Consider the following 20424-nt stretch of genomic DNA (forward strand, 5'->3'; position numbering starts at 1 on the left):
TTTACAAAACAAAGAGAATAAGTGGAATTTATAGTAAGGGGAGGCTGGGTCCAAAGGTTGGTACTTTTGTGCTTACTATGACATTTTGAGACACCATCAAGCGTAGCAGAAAAGTAGTGAAGAGTGTGCAGAGGGGCATAAGGAACAACTTTAAACCTCTTAGAGAGGGACCTTATCAATGGACAATCCTTTTTGCTAATTGAAAATATGAATGGAAATAATGTAAAGACGAGGGAGACCAAGCAGTCATGCTGTAGGTTTTTGAATAATCTGCAGGTGATGGATACGCTGTGTCACTGGCTCATCCCGCTCATTCCACCAGTCCAAAGTGCTTGAATCTCAGCTAAACACCTCTGACTGTCTGTGGTTGCTTCTGGCCAAAGAGCTCTTGAATCAGATAACTTTGCCCTGTAAAGACAAGGCAATTCCGGTGAGTTTCAATGAAGTTTATTTTGTATACAACGGAAAACCTCAAGGACTGTGGCCATTCATGAATCCATCGCTGCTGCAAAGGTCTGGCCTGTGAATCTCTGCTTCTCACCTTATAGAATCAGAACGTAACGCCTTGCGTGCCAGGTGTGAATACAGAAATCTCCATGTGTAACAAGGTGATTATGAACATTTCCACGTGCAACAAGCGCAAGTACCTGATCCCCACATGCAACAACCACAAGTACACCAATCCCAGCACACAACAAGTGCGAGTATCAACATCCCCATGAGAAAAAACGCAAGCACACAAATTCTCGCACACAATAAGCATAGGTACGCAATAACTACCACCACTGCAGGCTCCGTCTTAGGGAAGAGAGCCTTTAAGTGTAAGGGAAGTGGGATACACTCTCCCCATGTAAACTGATGCAATACAGAAAATATCTGGCACCCAGCTATATCGTGCAGGGAATCTAATATCCCCTCTGGATATCACCCTTCTGTGAAAGAAAACACCTTTTTTCTTTGTTAATCCCTTCCGTACTCTATTACTGGCATGCTTCATCATCGGGTATCATCCTGGTCCCTAAAAACCAGGATGGGCTCGACCGTATTCCATGAAGTACTTTGGATATTACTTATGCATGGTCTTCTGAGTATTATAAAAATACCTTAAAGGACCAAGGTATTCCTTTAATCATGGCTGTTTAGGTTTGGTTAAAAGCATATTCAGGGTATGGATGTAATGATCCCGTTAGCCTAATAACTGGTCGACCTGTTTCAGCCCCAAAATCAAAGGCCTCTTGGGTCCAGGGCTATCATTAGGCAACATACACTGCCCTGTGGTTATTTCTAGCTCAGGTCTGCTGTTTAAAAAAGACAGACAACATACAATACACTCATGCATGCATCAACAGTGTTTACTCACCCAGGTTGCTGCAAATAAGTCTAGACTCCTAAATTGGAATCAAAACATCCATCTTACAAATGGTAGCAGGACTATGACATACATCATATATCACCAAAATATGTGTACTCCTGGCACTCTAGTTGCATCACATCTGTGTTGGACAAACACAACTCAAGTCCAAACATTCCATACTTCATTTTGTTCCCGCTCCCCGTCTTCCTCATCCACCAGGTAGTCATTTTCAAAAATGCGGTAACCCAATTGGTCAAGGACCTGGGTATTATGCGATATGGAAAAACAATGGTCCTAGATCTCAATTAAGTGTTGCATTAGTCAGTACTTAGTCAATTAGTCAAATAAATTTAGAGCATATAATAAATCACCAGCTCATAGTAATAAATACCATACAAGAAAAACACAATAGCAACAGACTGAAATATTACCAAGCAATTTTAATTAATTGCTTATCAAGTAAATTCTTATTCACAATGACAGTTTTGAAAGTCCATTGAATATTGTCAATGAATCACAATAGTACAAAAATTACATTCATAGGTGAGTATGCCCCCAAAGGGAAAGTGCACAGAAAGAGGTGATCAGGAGTGATATACGTGCTTGAAGAAATAGAGAGAGGATCAGAAAATAGTGACAAAATAATTACAGTCTTTAGAAATAAAGAAAGGATCGGTTTAAAAATGACCGTCCAAGTGTTCACCCGGCCATTGTATTATTCATATATATCGTTTTTCAAATACACAAATCGGACATGAATTCCAAAATAGGCACGTCAATTGGGGATCAATCAAGGTCCAGGTGAGATCAAGGGGTGAGCGTCGACGTTTCGACTCGTCTAGTGGCCCGACGGGTAAGTTACACCTCGGCCGTGCGAGTCTTCATCAGGACAAAAAGAAAGGGCAATTTCACCAAGGCTTGGTAATCTTGGTATCCCTAAAACGATTAAGGAAATGATAAGTCTGTTGCACTAAAGCAAATTACTCTAAAAACCCATACGGGACAGTGCTTACCCGCATGGGAAGAACGTAGAAATATCAACCGTGTGTGGACTCATTCACACCGGTAGAGGGTATATGATTTCACCTAAAGAACAAACATTAAACACTCTATTAAGATCACCTACAAGGATATACTGCTAGTATATTGATGGAGATAATCCCTACATACCTTATGATATCAGTTTTGCTTGCTGGGTACACTTGGTGGATATTATTGTTATTAAGTCCGCAGGGGCTCTTCCACACAAAGCCAACAGGTACCCAATGGTTAATGGGGATCCCGTAGGAGTAGAGAGTGAAGTGAGTCGCGCCAATTTATCTGAAAAGCAGGAAGGTTTATCAAAAATATAGCAAGGGCAGCGTCATACTCCGTGATATAAAAGCAGAGCAACAAAATGCGCATACACCTTGTAATGGAACGGGTTCCAGGCGTTCGAAAATAATTTCAACAAATCGCCCTGGTTCGAATCTTTCGAAAACGTGTCCTACGTTGCGTTCCAGACCAAAGTAGTTCCTACAATAGAGCAATGCCTATGAATACACTCCACCGTGTTAGTCAAAATGGAAAGGAGGGATAAACAAACGAAGTTTGCCCTAAATTGACTCGTGGTCTCTACACTCCCAAAGCTACCGGCGTCTGCGTGTGAATCTGCAAACCCGGAAGCATCTACAATAGAGTGATGTCCATGAGTGCACACTGCCGTGTTACTCAAGGCTCGAAAAGAATGTAAGACAACCGAAGTCTGCCTTACCTTTTACTCGCCGTCTCTGTACTCGGCAGCCTCCCAGTGTCTGCAAGAGAAACTACAAACGCGGAAGTGCCTTTCCTTAAGGGCCGAGGAGCGTCCTCATGAAGGTAGTGAAAAGACTACTTGGGACTATCGGAGTGGTAAACAATAAATTCATCCCAATGGTATAGAAATGTATTCCCAAGCCACAAAATGCCACACTTCATTTTATTATTGTAGCTATAGCGCTTAAAAGTCTTTCTCCATCATGATAAAACAATCGGCAAAAGAACGCCGATTTCAATAATGGACCCCCACACAGTGAGAAAAGATGATTGGTCCACATGCAACAAACCCCGCATAAACAAGACTTAATCTCCACCCAATATTCTAAGGGGAACCCAGAGGAGGAGTGCATATGGGTGGACGCAATCCAATGCTCGTCCCCGCTTGCTCAAGTATCACCTCTGTCCCCTATCCCTGCACACATCATCATGTCATGACTAGATTAGCTGGAATGTATTTGCACTGGTGCAGGTGGGACACAAACGGGTTACATAAGCAGGTGCCATTATACAATAAAACATCGTACATAGTTCATGCTTGATAATATGACATAATATAACGTTCATAACGAACAACTAGACAAACCCATTACATAGATACAGTCTGAGAGATTTGCCAGCCTTCTTATACATAAGTGGTGGATTCACAATAAAACGGCAGAGTTGAACCTGTTATGATTACAGTACAGATCAAATACAGGATTGTAGTTACAGGTCTAACAGAGACACTTGTCTCCTAATCTCCTCCTGTTCATTTAGCCCCTTTAGTACAGTATTGAGAGAGTATATCCATCTACATTCCCTACGACTTAGGATACTACCCAAATCGCCGCCTCGGGGGTTCGGCATTACTTTTTCAATGACCCACCATTTTAAAGAGTCAGGCGCATGTTCAAACTTCAAAAAATGGTCCACCAGTGGGGCACCCTGTACTTTGCAACGAATCCGGCTGCAATGCTGCAGTATACGACATTTGATCTTTCGGATTGTCCGCCCGATGTACATAAAACCACACGGGCAGATGATGGCGTATATCACCCCAGATGTGTTACAATTACTAAATTGCTTCAGGGTATGTGACTAGTTGTTATATGCAAATGTAGTTAGTTCTATGGTCATTGAACAGGCCTTGCTCATCCACCAAGCGGCAGAAGCATCTTATGAAGACGAAGAAACACTCACGAGGGAAGTCTCCCAGATGCTCTCAGACTCCCACAAAACAACGTTTTTGGTTGCCATTACATCTGCTCTAAGGGTTAGTGAGTTGCAGGCCCTTCGCTGTAGCCCCCCATTCACTACATTCTTCGCAGACAAGTTGATGTTGCAAACCAGGGCTGCTTTCCTTCCTAAGGTGGCCACTCTCTTCCACCTTGCCTGGTTCATTACCCTTCCAACCATTTACCCTTTACCTCATCCAGCGAAGTAGGAAGAATGGCTGCATCAGTTCGAGCCTAGGCGGGCAGTTAATTACTACCTGGACCTCACCAAGAAATACTGGTCAGATGATCAGCTCTTCGTGGGCTATAGTGGAACCAAGAAGGGAAAGGCAGTCCAGAACCCTATCCCGTTAGATCATCCTCTGCATTACGATCTGCTATGCCCTAGAGTGAAGGTGCCACCTGAAGGGATCAGGACCCATTCCACCAGATGCCAAGTCCACCACTTCTGCTGAAGTTTGAGATGTCCTGATTGCAGAGATTTGCAAGGGTGCAACGAGAACTTCCCTGGATACATTTGCTAAGCATTATTATCTTTGCTAGGACTCACAGCATTTTGGGTTTAACATCATCCATCAACCCTCCTTCCTAGCAGGTTATTGCTGTGAAATCTGTTCTACAGGTGAGGAATCTGCAGGCAGAAGTATCTATCAGAAGAAAAAGTTACTTATCTGCAGTAACAATCTTTCTGGTGAATACTCTGTCTACCTGCAGATTCCTCACCGACCTGCCTCCCTCCCCATGTGATGGATGACTTATAGGAGAAGTGCAGTTTCTCACGATTTTAAACTACCTCTTGCCTCAAAGGCTTGGAAAAATGGAGAGAAACAGATGGCAGTGCACCAGGGGAGGCACTTTATGGCCTCAGAGACAGCGCCTGACATCACTTCTGGCGCCCACTAAGTGCAGTGCCCTCTACCTTTGTCATCATGTTTTTGAAGTTTTCCAGATCCAGTTTGTCGCCTGGGGGTTGTTCTGTAAGTGAGGAATCTGCAGGCAGATAGAGCATCCACCAGAAAGATTGTTACCAAGGGTAAGTATCTTTTTTCTGTGCTTCAGCCAAGGTGTGAGGTAGCACAGTGTCTAAATCACACATAGGTGCTTGAGTAAGTTTCAATTACCAATACTGAAGCTCACACGCGGGACCCCGAGGGTGTCGTACAAAAGAATCAAACAAGATATTTGAGGGGTCACCTCACCCACAATTTCTTGTGGCATACTTCAGCATCAGCAGCCCCCACACCGAACTAAGACAGTGCAACTTCAGTGGACGCAACGATAAAAGGAATTCTTAAATATTATGTCATACTGGACAAAATGCAGGGGCCCAGATGTAGTTTATCAATATCTTAAGGTATACCCAAAAGTTTGAGGGTTCCTTCGATATATTTGAAAAAATAGTTTATTATGTGTGGTTTTCTGGTGACAACAATGAATGACCAAACTGTCTGTAACTGCCAACATGTTTCAACCGGTTATACAGGCCAATGGTCTTCTTCAGAGCTAAGGGACACCCTGCCTAACTTTTGCCCAAAATGTATGCAATTGACATGAGGCACAAGGCTCTCATACCTGTCTACGTCTGTACAATGTGAGCTTCCTGCAATTGAGGAAATATATGCTGTGTAGATAAATCAACAGCTAAACAATCGTTATTTGATGCATTTTCGTTTGTTTTATACGTGTTAATACATTCATTGTAGATGACATGCACCCGCACCATATGCTCATCACAACATACTCACCCTAATCGTGGGCACTGCAATCACTATAAAAAATGTGTGTTGCTCATGCACAAATGTAACTGTAAAAGACAAAATACAGTGTCATTACATGCAAGTGCCAGTACCTTAATCTTACTATTGGAAGATTGTGCCATACCTCACTGACGAAAGAGACATCAAAGTGTGGGCTGCAGCACAATGGAAAAAGAGCCAGCTTTGAGTGGGGCACTTCACATGTGAGAATTAAACAAGTACTGTATGCTCCACTGCTTGGCTAAATAGGTGGCACACCGTATGAAACAGCAAGGAAACTAGACGCTAAGAGTGTGCCATGAGAGAGGAGGAGCTACGCTACGATCCAAGATGGCCGCATAAGCTCCCGGCTCCGCCGACCTCCGCCGGCAGCTAGTATATCCTGTCTTTTATCCTTCGTATACGCCGGACTCCCGCACGTATGCAGTGCTCCTAACCCCAGCGGTGCAAACCCGGACTCTCCAACTTACCGGGTGACGAAGTTACGTCGAATTTACTTTTCGGCCTGTTCCAGGGCTTCCGCCGGGAACTCGATTTCTGGCCCATCCGGGCTGGAAGTGAACAACATCGGCTGTGGGACCAGGGTTCCGTCCGGTCTTCCGATCTTGGTGCGCTCCCTTTCGTTCCAGTTGGCAATCGAGTGATCGGCTTCATCCAAGGACATGGCGCAGTGACGCTCTTGATATCGGTGACCACGGTCGGGGGTCCTATACCCGGAGACCCTACTGGTGGGCCGGGGTTGACGGGCTGGCCCCCGCGAGTGGCGAAACACTGTCTCTGCCTGTTGAGTGAGCGCCAGCTGCTGTCTTCGGCTCTGTGTGTGCCTGGTTCCTGGACGGCGTTTCAGGGGCCCAAATCCTGGCGCGTCTCTTTCCGGAGGAGATGGGGGGGACGGACGGCACGCCATCGCTGAGGTCTGTAATGGCCGCCATTGGGGCGCTCCACTCTCACTTCGCTGTCCTGTGCCATCGGATGTCTGTAACGCTGGACAATGTACACTTGAGACCGGACGAGGATGTTCAGTTGTGTTCGCAGCACTCCTTGGTCCCCGTGGATTGTTCTCTGTGCCATTTGGAGGTCCCTGGGCGGAGGCCTGATTTAGCGGCTTTTGATGACTCTGGCCCCGTAGATGGTGCACCTGTGTTCGTCGTTGGCTTCCCCGGCTCCATTCCTGTTCGACGTATTATCGTTGCTCAAGGTTTTTACCGCCAAAGACAGCTCCTCAGTGACTGTGGAAGAGGTTCGCCTTCCTTCTTCATCCTCCATTGTCGACTTTTCGGATGCCGCCATCTTGTCTCCTCTTCTCGATCCGTCGCCATTGTTTTGAACTGTCTTCGATGCTTCGCTTTCTTCGTGATTGCTGTGGCTTGGGCAATATGGGCCTTCGTGAAGAATCGGACTGGTCAGGGTTGACTTTGACTTTAGGGGTTGCCTGTCTTACGTGATTGATGCCGGATATGTACCGTGTATATTATAGGGAGTCGGGTGGTTTTTCTGTTGGAGTCCTCCCCATGTACGTGTTCAGTTCTTGCCTTTAATAGTTGACATTGTACTTTGGGGGGGTTGCTGCTGGCGGGGGTAAAGGGGTCCGGGAGTGTGTTTATTGCTCTCCTCCTCCGCTTTTCTTTTCTCCCTTTCCTTGGGGTAGTTTCTGGGCGACAGGCACGCTGTTAGTGGGGGAGGCCGTAGCCATTACAGTGGTGTAGGGTGGCGGGTGTTGGGAGGGGTTTGTTATTTTAGTTTGTTTTGTTCTATGGTCCTTGTCCTTTTCCTTTCTTCTTCCCTTCAGGGGGGGTCTTTTCCTTTCTTCAGTAGGGTCGGCTGTCTTTCTCTATCTTATTTCCTCCACTATCTGGCATCTACACTTGCCTATACCTTCCTGTTTCTGGAGGGTGGGTTCTCAGGATGGTGCTCTAGCTAAATCGCTTGCTATCAAATTGACTTTCGCTCCTTGTCTGCCTCGGCGGGCGTAGTGGGTCCCTGGCTATATTGCTCATTACCTGGTCCTGATTTATGTGGTGTGCCGCCATTGATAGCGCAGCCCCTACTGCCTTTTATAACTATAAAATGAAACCCGGGATATCCTTGCTACGTGGCTCATACAATCACATGCCGTGCCTGTCTCGTTGCTATTGCTCGATCGTATATATATGCTTACCTCCTGAATCGATTTTCTGAGTTTGCGGCCGGCCCCTGTGGTTGTAGGCCTGCGCATGTAATGCTTTGCATATTTCAATAAAGGTTTCAACAAAAAAAAAAAAGTGTGCCATGAAATTGAAGCTAATAGCATGGAGCGTGCTGCTACACGTAGGCCCACAGGTCAGAACTGAGACAATATCACTATTAACAATTAAACCTACTATTAACAACATTACTGTCAAATTCTTCCCCTTTGTATGTTGTACTTCTAGCACAAAAATTCAACTCAATCTGTGGGGGCGAGCAAATAATGAACCATCTCTTTGCAAGAGCCTCGTCCATCCATTAGGAATGCCAGATGCCTGGACTTGTCCCTTGTCCCATGAATGCAAAGCAATGTCTGTGAAAGGCAAGAGCCTATTAGATCACATCAGCTTGTTTTTATCCTACATTCCTTCATTGCCAATTCACTATTGGATGCATTCAGATTTAGTTGGTTAATCTGCATCCAATTATAACAAGCATTTACAATGCAACGGTCTTGCCTTTGCAAAAGTTAGAGCTATTGGCATTATAAATGACAATTTTTATTTATATGTTGGTTTTGAAAACAGATAAATAAATGGCATTGTCATTTACAATGCCAATAGCTTAATCTCTTGCAAATGCCACACACAGACCCACACCCACACACAGAGACCCACACACACACAGAACTACACACACACACACACAGCCACTCACACACAGTAGTATGGTTGCTTGAAATCATACAAATCTATCACAAAAAGCGGTACTATTAATGGAAGATTTACCTAATATAAATATTAGTGTCTGAAATTAAAAAGTCTGGAAATATCATACACAAGTCTGCTCAAAATGCGCCACCCCCCTCCCAGCCCCAGGAGGCCATCGGACCTGTCTGCAGGAGCGATCGACATAAAGGCCGCCTGAACGAGCTTCTTTGGACAACACAGTAGAGTTTTGTCGCACTTATGATAAAATATACCCCATAATGCTTCAAAATATACCCAATAATGCTTCTTGTCTGAGTAGTGTCTCTTGCTTGACTTACAGTGGAAACGCCGTCTAGCGCCTCTGCACCACCACTGGTATATGTTTTAGGAGCTATTTCTATAGTTTTATACATGCAGTATTGACATTTGTATGACAAACAATTCGACCACGCTAGAGTGTGTGTGTGTGTGTGGGGGGGGGGGGGGGGGGTGGAGGGTTAATTGCTTGACCATGGCACATATATCTTATTGAAATACACTTGGGGCATTAGTGAGGGGTTGGCCTAATTACACCTGTTTGCACATTTGCTGAGTGCATGTGAACTTCAAGTGTGAAAAATCTTCACAACTGACTCGCGTTTTTTCCTCGTGTTTTCTTGAAATCGGAGATGCACTCTGAAACAATTGCACGTTTTATAGCATTTGAAATCACTAGATACCTGTCAATGTCAAAGCAATTTCATGTGTTTGTTATTGGTTTACAGCGGCCTCTTGCCCGTGTGTTGAGTGCCACCCTCTAACTGCTGCTCTCTCTGCAGACATAAGAGGTGGGAGGTTTTTATTAGGATCCTCGTGGCCGCAGAGCAGGCTTGTTTGGTTCTCAGAGCAGGGCCAACCCAGCACAGTCAGCTGCACCGCGGATTATCTAGCTCTGTGAGAAGTAGCGTCATTCTCTGAATAGGGTGACCTGCCCATTTCACTCAATGGGAAGCAGCGTCTCTATCTGTGGTGTTGTGAAAGGGAGCGTGGCATGCCTCATAGGTCACTTCTAGAGTGCTATTGTTCCGTCAAAAGCGTTGCACTCGCTGGTTGCTCATGTGGTGGTCTTAAATTGCAACAACAAATGCAAGTGAGGCTCACTGAAGCCATCCGCGCTTGATAAAGCTCTCTTGCCAACAGCGTGGGATTTGGAAGAAGGCTGTGATGCACCACTGCCCTGTTTTGTATCTTCTGTGCTAGAGCACACTGTGTGCCCGCACCCCGGGGCTGACACATGCAAGGCTCTTCCTGCAGAAAGAGGAGCACGCTGCAAAAGAGCAGATAAAAACATCAGACAAACCGAAACACGGAAGTGGTGGTTTCTGCCGCCAGCCCCTCCTCTGCAAGCACCCCTGCAGCGTGCGCTGTGAATGCGCTGATACCCCACCGCCACACCTGCCGTGCAGCGCCTGACATACATACCCACAGACCGCGCGCGCTCGGCTCTGCTTCTCTCGGTCTGGTGGGAGCAAAACCCTGCGAACTCGGTGTCTCTTACCACCTCCCGTGCATCTACAAATCGGCCACCCGATATTTTTACACTGCACCTCTAATTGCCATGTGGTCAAGAGGTGGAATGTGCCTTCTGTCAAAATGTCTATCTGGAGAAAGAGTGCCTGCAAATATCTAGGCTCGTGGCGCAGCATTCTTGAGTAACATGGGGGTAGGGGGAGCTGAGGCTAAGGGGCTGACGGGGAAGATGGGTTCGGGGACTAAGTGGCTGACGGACCGAGGGTCAGGGGGTCCGAAGGACTGGAGAGCTGGGTATGCGGGGTGACAGGCTGTGCTCTGCTGGGCCAGGGCCTGAGGTATTCATGAGTTAGGGGTATGCGGGAAATGAAGGGCTGAGGAGGAAGAACGCCAGTTTTACAGCCAGATATTTAATATCGATTTTCCAGTTCGCGCTGTATCACCAACATCTTAAACCAACGCGATAAACTTGAAAGTGTGTCTTGAACCCTAAAAGGGTTGTGCACGTGACATTACCTCTTTGGGTCCAAAAATACACTGACATTTGTAACACTCACAAGCGCCTTGGAATATAGTTCTCCTAACCTGGTGTTGATGGAGGGGTGGGGGAGGTGGGAGAACAGGCGTCCGGATCATCATTACCAGAACATCATTGTAAACACCTTTGTTGTCAACTGTTATCGATACACACTGAAACAATTGTTTTGTGACCAAGATCACGTTTGTAAATTGGTGATAGAGCGACCGTGCCAGGACACTGATGCAATCGTGTCTATGCAATATAAAAACTGCACCTGATCAAAGTAATGCCAACTGCCAATGCCCATCCAGCCACCCTTTGACGTGGAAGCATAAAACACCATTGAAAACCCACCGAAAGAAAAACGACAATCAACGCGGCACACACTGCAGCCAAGCGAACACTTTGCAGAACTTGCTCTCAGCATTTCTGTTTTCAGACAGAGAGGGAAAAAAAACCAGCCGCCTCCGATCAGGAAAAACACCCTGTAGAAACCGACGCGGGGTTTGGGCAATAGGGCACATCGGGGCCTTGGAGGGGGGTCCTTTCATTGAACCTTACCTGCTGAAGTTCTGCCCCCCATGGGTCTGTTTCAGGCCGCCCTGGGCAGGAGGGTACGAAGGCGAGCTCTGCCTCTCTCGCTCTCTTTGCACAAGCCTTATTCCAACATGGCATCCGCTCAGTGCGCATGCGCGCTGCCTCAGTTTATTTCTCACACATAATTCTCTCGGGCGGCTCCTTCATCGACACTCTCCAGTGCTTGGAAAGTGTCTCGGTTCGAAGTGAACTGTAAGGAGCGCTCGCCCCACTGCCAATTCGATGTTTGCGGCTGGATCCTTTCCAGGCACTGCCAGAACCCAGTGCCAGGCAGGCAGAACAGCGCTTTGAAGTCCCTGGAGGCGGTGGATGTAGGCGTTCAACTTTTGTGTCAAAGAGACGAGTACTGGCAGTGCCTCCTAAAAGACAGGGCAGCGAGACACAATCGCACGAAAAGACAATGACATGAAAAACTTAAACACAAATGTGTTAAGTAAAAGCCAACGATATTTCCTGGTTTTTAACAATTAAAAAAGTACAAGCTAAGCGGAGGGAAAAACACACATACAACGAATGACATAGAAACCTAACACATCTCCATATATACTGCGTCATTCAGAAATCGCCCAGTTGGGGGCATTGGCATGTCCTCGGTAGACGCTGCTCGGAAAGCACAGCGCGCCCTGTAGGGATTCGGGGGCGTGTTTTTCGTGCTCTCCCCTTCCCATTGGCTGGAAGGTAAAATTCCAGCCAATGGGAAGAGGAGAGGGCGGGACTTAAAAAAAGACACGGAAACGCCCCCGAATCGCGTTCCGACGGGGAAAGAGTGATTGACAGCCAAACTCTTTCAATGGCTAGCCTCCATTTATGGAGCTAGCAAATGGAAGAGAAGGCGGGACAAAGCCCCACACTGTAGGATCATAAGATTTCGCCCTGCGCGAGCACTGCTGCGCAGTGCTTCGGCCAGGCGAAACCTAAAAATGAGACGTACAGGATGCTAGGCAGGAGGGTGACAGGTCTGCATCAAGGAAGGCAGCCGGGGTATAATCCTGGGTGCTCTCCGTGTATCTCTAATGGGGGATCATTCATGACAGTTGACAGGAGTACAGATTAAAAAAAAAAAGAAGATACAACTGAACTCTGGGGAATACGGTTTTTATTGTCCTGACAGAACAAAAGAGAAAGGGAAATTCCGTAGATTGAGATCTTTCTGTTAAGAGAACCTAGCCAGTAGAGCACACTCTGAGAAATGCAGTAGAATAGGTAGGGAGACCAAGCGGTCGACTGTGTGAAATGCTAGGAACACTTTAACAAGAATCAGCATACTGTTGCTGTAGCCATTAACTGCCTGTAGACCAATGAGACCCAGTTCAAGTGGGCAGAAATCCACCTGAATGTAGTGGAGATCATAGTAATCAAGAAAATATTTGTGTAGAAAAAAAAACTATTTCCTCAACAAGTTTAGCTATTGAGGTAAGGTTTGAATAATTTTTTGTGTCAGTCAGTTACAAAGTAGGATTCTTAAGCAAATGAGTTACTTGAATATTTTCAGTTTCTTCGGCATGATTCCAGAAATTGGATGAATTGTGTGCAATAATCAGAGTATAGAAGCATGGTTATGGGCTTGATTGATAGAGCAAGACAGAGGTTCAAAGATCCACATGCCAGACTATTGTAGAAGAAAATAATAGACTACAAAACTCTATATAGTAAGGTAGGAAACAGAAAAAAGCCTAATCTTTGGCATGATTTGAAGGAGGAATACCATCAAACAAAGAAAAACATTCCCCATGAGCATTTCCCTAATACCTTATCCTCTATAATTGCGAACTTAAACTGCACTTGACAAGACAGTTGTTCTTCCCCAGTGAATATTATATCTGAGGTGGAAAACGCATTCCACATACAGTTAATAGAGCAAACTTTTATCTGTCAGTTGCAAGGTGCTAGATGTGCGAGTTTGATTTCTGCCAAAATTATATTTCCACAGCATGTTTCTATTTTTTCAGCTAGTCATCTGTGGTAGTGTCTTGGGATCAAATATAGTGGGTGAGAGTTCTTGCAGGCTTCTTCAGTAGGAGCTGCTCACTCATGTTCATTGTACTTTAACATTTGGACAGAAGGATTTCCTAATGGGAGAATTACATGTGAAAAATATTTCTGATAGGGACTTCTATCTGCAGTCCTCACCTTTTCATTACTCCCCAGGTGTCAGATTGGATCAGGAAACTTTACAGCAGTATCTATGTGCTTCTTTAGGTGTCATCATGCTGCTCCGCACTGACTGTTCGCTCAGCAAATAACATGCGTAACTCATATAGGCACCACTCCCCTGCTCTGACGTCAGTTCCTTTCTTTTCGCGCCACCAGATGTGGATCCATAGCTACCACTCGTCTCTTTGAGACCCTTACCTCGTTCACAAAATTGACCTACAATGTTGCAAGGGATAAGTCACTTCCTAAAATGCTAGGTTTTAAGCCCAGTCAGGACAGCCGCAATAAAATGTCTGTGACGGATACTTACCAATTTGCCTGTGGTACCTGGGGTCAAGCTACGACTCTAATGCCTGCAGTGACTGCATGTCAATGAACCCAGGCCATACGAGATCTCAAGGCGAAAGTCTACATCACCAAGCAGCAGAAGACTCTGCGATGAGACCTGTCTAGGTCGAAAGTTTGGTCCCATTCGAGATCTAGAAGTCACCAGAGTCGTTCCAGAGGTCAGTCTACCTCTACATCTAAATGTTCGGATAAGGTGAAGAAAAAAAACAAGTAATCTAAGCAGTACTCTGCCCTTTCCCGCCACTCACATTCTCCTGAGAAGGCAGCCGTGCAGCACCATATGTTTCGGTTTTGCTCACGCAGTTGTTAGACTTCTGAGCCGATCCCGCAACTTGTTCTGGCAGAACCTGAGTTTTTGGGGAAATCAGCCACACGTCAGCAGATTGAAGAGTTCTGCAAGGCCATGCTCCGACTCTTCAGATCCATGCTGATTCCTTCTGGCGTGACTGTGGGCCCCATGGAGCAGAGAGGCTCTCCGATTTAAAGTCAGCGCTGGTTTAATGTCCTTCGACGTCGCACCTGGCCTCAGTTGAGGCTCCCATTCTTCCACTTGATCTGCCTATACAATGACAAATGCACACCAAGCCTCACCTTTCAGCACAGATTCAGATAGCGATTACAATGTGGGGGATGAGTTTGGTCAAACATATCACGAGGAGAATTGGTATGACAACCTGCAGGAGGCTAGTAGCCCAGATAGTTCCCCTGAGTCTGGTCTCCTCTCTCACCTGACTGCTACTGAGGAGAGTCCTTCATATACCATGGTTATACGTACCACGTTCTTGGGTGAACAATGGGCTTGTTCGTGTTCTTGAAGAGATGTCCGGAGGGGCTCATTTTGAACATGAGAAACCTGTGAAAATTGCATTATCCTGCATGTGGAAACAATCAGAGTCAAGCGAAGGATGAGATTAATATATTGGAAAGAAATTAGTAAAATGAATTAAAAGCTGTAAAGATGAAATGCAGACACCTCTTTGGCTGTGCCATTGGTTTTGGGGCGGAATGTTGCCCCAAGAAGATGCTGTGTAGTCTAACACGTGCTGTTCGGGCTGGGCACGTCGCCAGTGAGCATGCAACGTTGAACAGTGAGGACAAAAAAGGTTGAATAGTCAGTTAAGCAATGGTGTGCATCCCGCATATTCATGATGTTTATCATGGTTATGCGTAGGGCAGCCGAAGTCCTTGACCTCCATTTCCCCACCTTGGAGATCACAATGGTTCTTCATCTGAGGCAGACATCTACTGATACCCTCTTACCATTTATTAAGGCCCTTACTGATACTTTAATGGGGGCATGCTCCAAACCTTGCTGTATTTCCCCCAGTCAGCTGCCAAATTGCACAACACCACAGCTCCGCAATGGGTGACTATACATTTTTATCTCAGCACCCTTCACCTGGAAGCTTGGCGGTGCAACCTTCTGTTACCCGATTAATCCCAATACAATTCTCACAACCCACTCTGATAGGGAGTGAAAATGGGTGGAGACATGCGGGAAGAGGGTTTTCTCATCCACCAGTTTTGCGCTCAGGTCTGTAAATGCCAGCTGTCTACTTGGGCCCTAATGATTTCCGACTGGTCCTCCCCCAGTCCAGACAGGATGGTTGCGGTGCAGCCAAGTTGACAGTTCTTTGTGGCTTGTATGTTACCATTGGGCGGGCCATTGGCACCAGTGTTGCCATTTGCTGCCACGCCTAGCTGAGGTCCACTGGTTTTTCAGTTAAAGGTCTAGTCGTCCTTCATCAACATGCAGTTCGACAGGACTTGTCTGCTTGAACACAAGGAAGACTCCGCTCTTGAGCAATTCAAGGAGAGTAGGGTCATAGCACGCTCTCTGGGCTTGTCTGCCCATACTCGCCATCCGCATCAGCCCTTAAGTTCCTTTCGTGGTTTCAACAGAGGTACCTCATACCGTCAGTCAATCCAACCCCAGCACAGCACCTTGCACCCGCACACTGGCAGTCAAGGTCATCGGGCCACCCAGTCCGCTGGCTCTCCATTCGGCCCCACCTGCCAGGCCCCTTTAGCATGCCCTCAGTTAAGCAAAGCCACCCGGTAGGAGGCAGAATCTGACTATTCATGCCAGGTTGGCAGGTCATTTAATCAGACAAGTGGATCCTGCAAATTGTACAGAAGGACTATGCCAAATCTTTCCATTTGCAGCAGGAAGTACAAGCCCTTTTGGCCAAAGGGGCTATCAAGAGAGTTGCCTGCTCCAGAAGTAAGAAGAGGGTGTTATTCCAGCTGCTTTCTGGTGCCAAAAAAAGGATTTCGTTTTTGTACAATTTTAGACCTGCGCCCTCTCAGTTCCTTCCTCCGGAAAGAAAAATTCAAATGCTCCCACTGGCCCAGGTCTTGTCTGCCTAGACCTTGGAGACCGAATAGTGGTGTTTGACTTGCAGTATGCCTATTTTCATATACCCCTCCTGCTGGCTCATTGGCACTACCATGCAGTTCGTTGTGGGGTGCAAGCATTTTCAGTTCACTATGCTCCCCTTTAGTCTCATCAGTGCCCCATGGGGGTTTACAAAAGCGATGGCAGTGGGGACAGCACACCCTCTGAGATCAGAGTTGCCTAATAATCAATCACGCATCACATTGGGTCGAAACGTAGACGTGCTCGTGATAATCCTGACCCTACTCTCTACACCCCACGTGAACTGGAAATTTAAAACCCAAGCAGTGCGGAGCTTTATGTACCATGGGAGGGATGTCCTTCGAATGACCAGTTTCAGCAATTCGTACAGCACTGTATATATTTTGTTCACATTCAACACTTTTTTGCACTTTTTTCACTATATCACCTGTGCCGGTGGAACAAATTGTATGTTCATGTACCGAGTGGGATGGGTATGCTCAGACGTGAGTCCCATGCTCTCCACACCACTGGAGTCAAGCTATCCAGGCTGATGACGGCTGATAGCCAGAAACCGGTCCTTGGATGCTTGATTCCGGTCCAGGAAAGACATGGCTTGGCAGTTCGGGCTAGACTGTTCCCATAAGGCACAGGGTCAAGGCTGATTTGCATATGGCCATGTCTGACCTGGGGTGGGGTGGTGTGGAGTGCAAAATAACGATGGATTTAGGCCCAGATCTCTGTACTGGGGTGAATGTATGACATTGTTCTGCATTCTGTCCATCAATTGTTGTTTTTGCATTTGTCACCCCGAGTGGGATGGGTATGCTCAGACGTGAGTCCCATGCTCTCCACACCACTGGAGTCAAGCTATCGAGGCTGATAACGGCTGATAGCCATAAACCGGTCCTTGGATGCTTGATTCCGGTCCAGGAAAGACATGGCTTGGCTGTTCGGGCTGGACTGTTCCCATGAGGCACAGGGTCAAGGCTGATTTGCATATGGCCATGTCTGACCTGGGGTGGTGTGGAGTTCAAAAAACCGATGGATTTAGGCCCAGACCTCTGTACTGGGGTGAATGTATGACATTGTTCTGCATTCTGTCCATCAATTGTTGTTTTTGCTTTAACAGCCCTCTTATGTCATCTCAACATCATAAAATGCAAAAGAACATGTGGATTTATCCTTAAATACAGACTTTGATTGATTTAATTTTGGTGTGTTTTTGTTTTTGATTCATGGTGTTTGCCTTTCTTCGATTTTCATTGATTATTACTGATAAGTTGGGAGCATTGTTGTTCATTGTTGTTTGTTTCTATTGGTTATTATTCAGTAAACTATGATTAATAATAGTTCAGATATTGAAGGTGTCAATTTTGGTTCACTTACTTTTAAAACTGCTGCCTATGCAGACATTATACTTATTTTCTCAAAATATCCAGATGTAGGGATCCCAGCTAATATCTCTATAATCCAGTCCGTCTCTGTATATTCTGGCTACTCTCTGAATATGGAGAAGATGGAAGTCTTGCTGCTTAATGTTCATTGCCAGCCCTCCTGTTTCAATCACTTAGGTCTCCGATGGCAACCAAAAATGATTAAATATCTAGGCATCTGGTTTTCGAACAACTTATCAGAATCAATCCTCCATAACAAGCAAATAACAAATAAAATCAAAGACCCCCAAATATAATTCATGATGGGGGAGAGTGGAGACCTTGAAAATAATTATTACACCGATAGTGAACTTGCTATCTAATATGCTCCCATTATGTCTCTCTCATTCCTTCTGTGCCACAGTTGATAATTATGTATAAACGCCTGCTATTATGGCGACTGTGCCTATATGGTAAGTGGGACACTGGCTGTTGCCTGAAGGAATCGGACACTTAATATGGATATCTACATTAACTCATCTGTTCCTCTTGTAGGTAAATTCAAATGTACTCTTGGCAAGTCAGATCACATCTATCCTGTGTTGAACTGTTTGTCAAGGAGAGTTCAAGACAGTAATGTTAATGTATTCTGTTCTGTAAAACCCTAGAGCATTACGTTAACAGCAGGAATTTAATTTTACGTTGACTGCGGTCTCCATGACCGGGGTAGTGCGACAACCATTTTTAGAGCTTTTAAAGTAATTGAAACATCTTTTACAGTATGTCTTTTTACTTTTAATGTCTTGTTTTGTATTTGCAGAACTATATGGTTTTGATGTGCTCATTGATGCTAACCTGAAACCCTGGCTCTTGGAGGTGAACCTTTCTCCATCCCTTGCCTGGTAAGTAAGCGGAGATATTTTCTCCATCTTCAAAGTGAGAGAAATCGCATTCATTGCACCCTCCTGAGAGTGAGATTGCGGCTGAACATATCCATGGTAAGGCAAGGTAAAATCTCTACACTTACACGTTCTAATGTGGCACCTTCGTAACGGAGAACCTTAGTAAAGGCATCTGTGAATACATTAACCTGCTTTACGTTGCTACTGAGAATATTACAGTATCTTGCTCCTTTGTTTCTTTCATGGGTTCCTCTATAGTTTTAGAAGGAGGTCTTTCTGAGGCTTCCTCACATCATTATCACAAGTACAAGACCTGAAGATCACCTCAGTGGTACGGAAGGGATGCAATAAGGACATGAGTGTATTGCTGTCAGACTATTTTGGCATATCACAAAAAACTGATAGTGTTGACTGACATCTGGATATATTTCCGCCTAGCTCCTTGGTACTTTGTGTAGATGCTGCCAGTCTTCCCTGGTGTAATTACATTTTGATTCCTTAGACCTGCTACAGTATTTCAAGAAACTCCTGGAATGTGAGGCATTAGTGGCTCTTCTCTAGAAATAGATCTCCCAGGGTTTCTTACCCAAAAAATGAAGGTAATGTTTATCTCAGATTAGAATCTAGGCTTGCATGCTAAAGGCTTCCCCTCACAACAAACTTGTGATGGCTGGGGGCAGGGGGGAGAGGAACAGCTGTGTCTACCATCCCAACAGGTTCATGCGCTCCAGTATCTTCATAAGCAAATTATGGGACGTAAACATCAAGCTGACCAAGTTCCACATAAAATGGTCAACGTAAGGTCAAATAGCTGTAGTCGAGAGAATCTCATGGATTCAACCTGTACGATTATGTGGCTTTCTCCATTTATTTCTGCCTTCTGCTTTTGGGGGGCTGCCACAGAGACACAGCCAGCCTTAGATTTAGCAGTTCTTTTTTTGATGGACTATATCTTCGGTCTTCATTTCATGGTGACCAGGCAATAATCCAGGAACACCCAAATCTTTCCACTATAAGTGGAAGACACATCCTTCTTGCTGGCATCTTTTAAAAGTGGTTGGCAGAATTGACAGCTGCTCTATTCACTATATCCCTGGTTTCCTGCGTCCCCTTCACTCTGCTTTTCAGTAGTCTAAATCATATATACTGCTGCTGGAGTCAAGGAATCAGACAACATAATGTTCTACTAAAAGCACTCACTCTGTATCTTTTCACAAATAGTGGCTATCCTGGGGCTTTCTTGAGATTCTTATTCAAGATACCATAATTGTTCCTCCCATATTTCTGGCTCACATTAGAGCCTTGAGAAAGCCCCAAACTGTTAGCCATTTAAGGGGAAAAACACGTGTTGGCTGCTTCGCAATTGTATTTTGGTGGATTAACTTATACAGGAGAACCGTGAAAACACTCTCTGTCAATAAAAAGAAAAATTGAAAGAACCAACTAATTTGTCCCATTTATGGGTGGACTCACTAAAACATTTATTGCAATTCATTCTTCAGTTTGCGATGGAGACTCCAGACCCCTCTGGAAACGCTGTTGTGTGTTATAGTGAGCTTCCTTGGAGTTGCAGAACCAGTTGTCCACAGGGGGCATATTGTCGATAACAACATCGTGGAATTGAAAGCTGTTTCTATACATGAAGGCCGTCCTGCCATAGT

At 45.4% G+C, this 20424-nt stretch overlaps 1 protein-coding gene across 6 annotated transcripts in view; it reads left to right on the forward strand.

The window, feature by feature from the left end:
• The window catches only part of TTLL5 (tubulin tyrosine ligase like 5), a 1026293-nt gene that overhangs the window by 276413 nt on the left and 729456 nt on the right, over positions 1-20424 (forward strand). For all 6 annotated transcript variants that reach the window (XM_078659928.1, XM_078659931.1, XM_078659927.1 and 3 more), the window contains exon 15: positions 18682-18763. In XM_078659928.1, the coding sequence (XP_078516054.1) occupies positions 18682-18763 (82 nt within the window). The remainder of the gene's footprint in view (positions 1-18681; positions 18764-20424) is intronic.

The sequence above is a fragment of the Lissotriton helveticus genome, chromosome 9 (assembly GCF_964261635.1).
Source record: "Lissotriton helveticus chromosome 9, aLisHel1.1, whole genome shotgun sequence".
Lineage (NCBI taxonomy): Eukaryota > Metazoa > Chordata > Amphibia > Caudata > Salamandridae > Lissotriton > Lissotriton helveticus.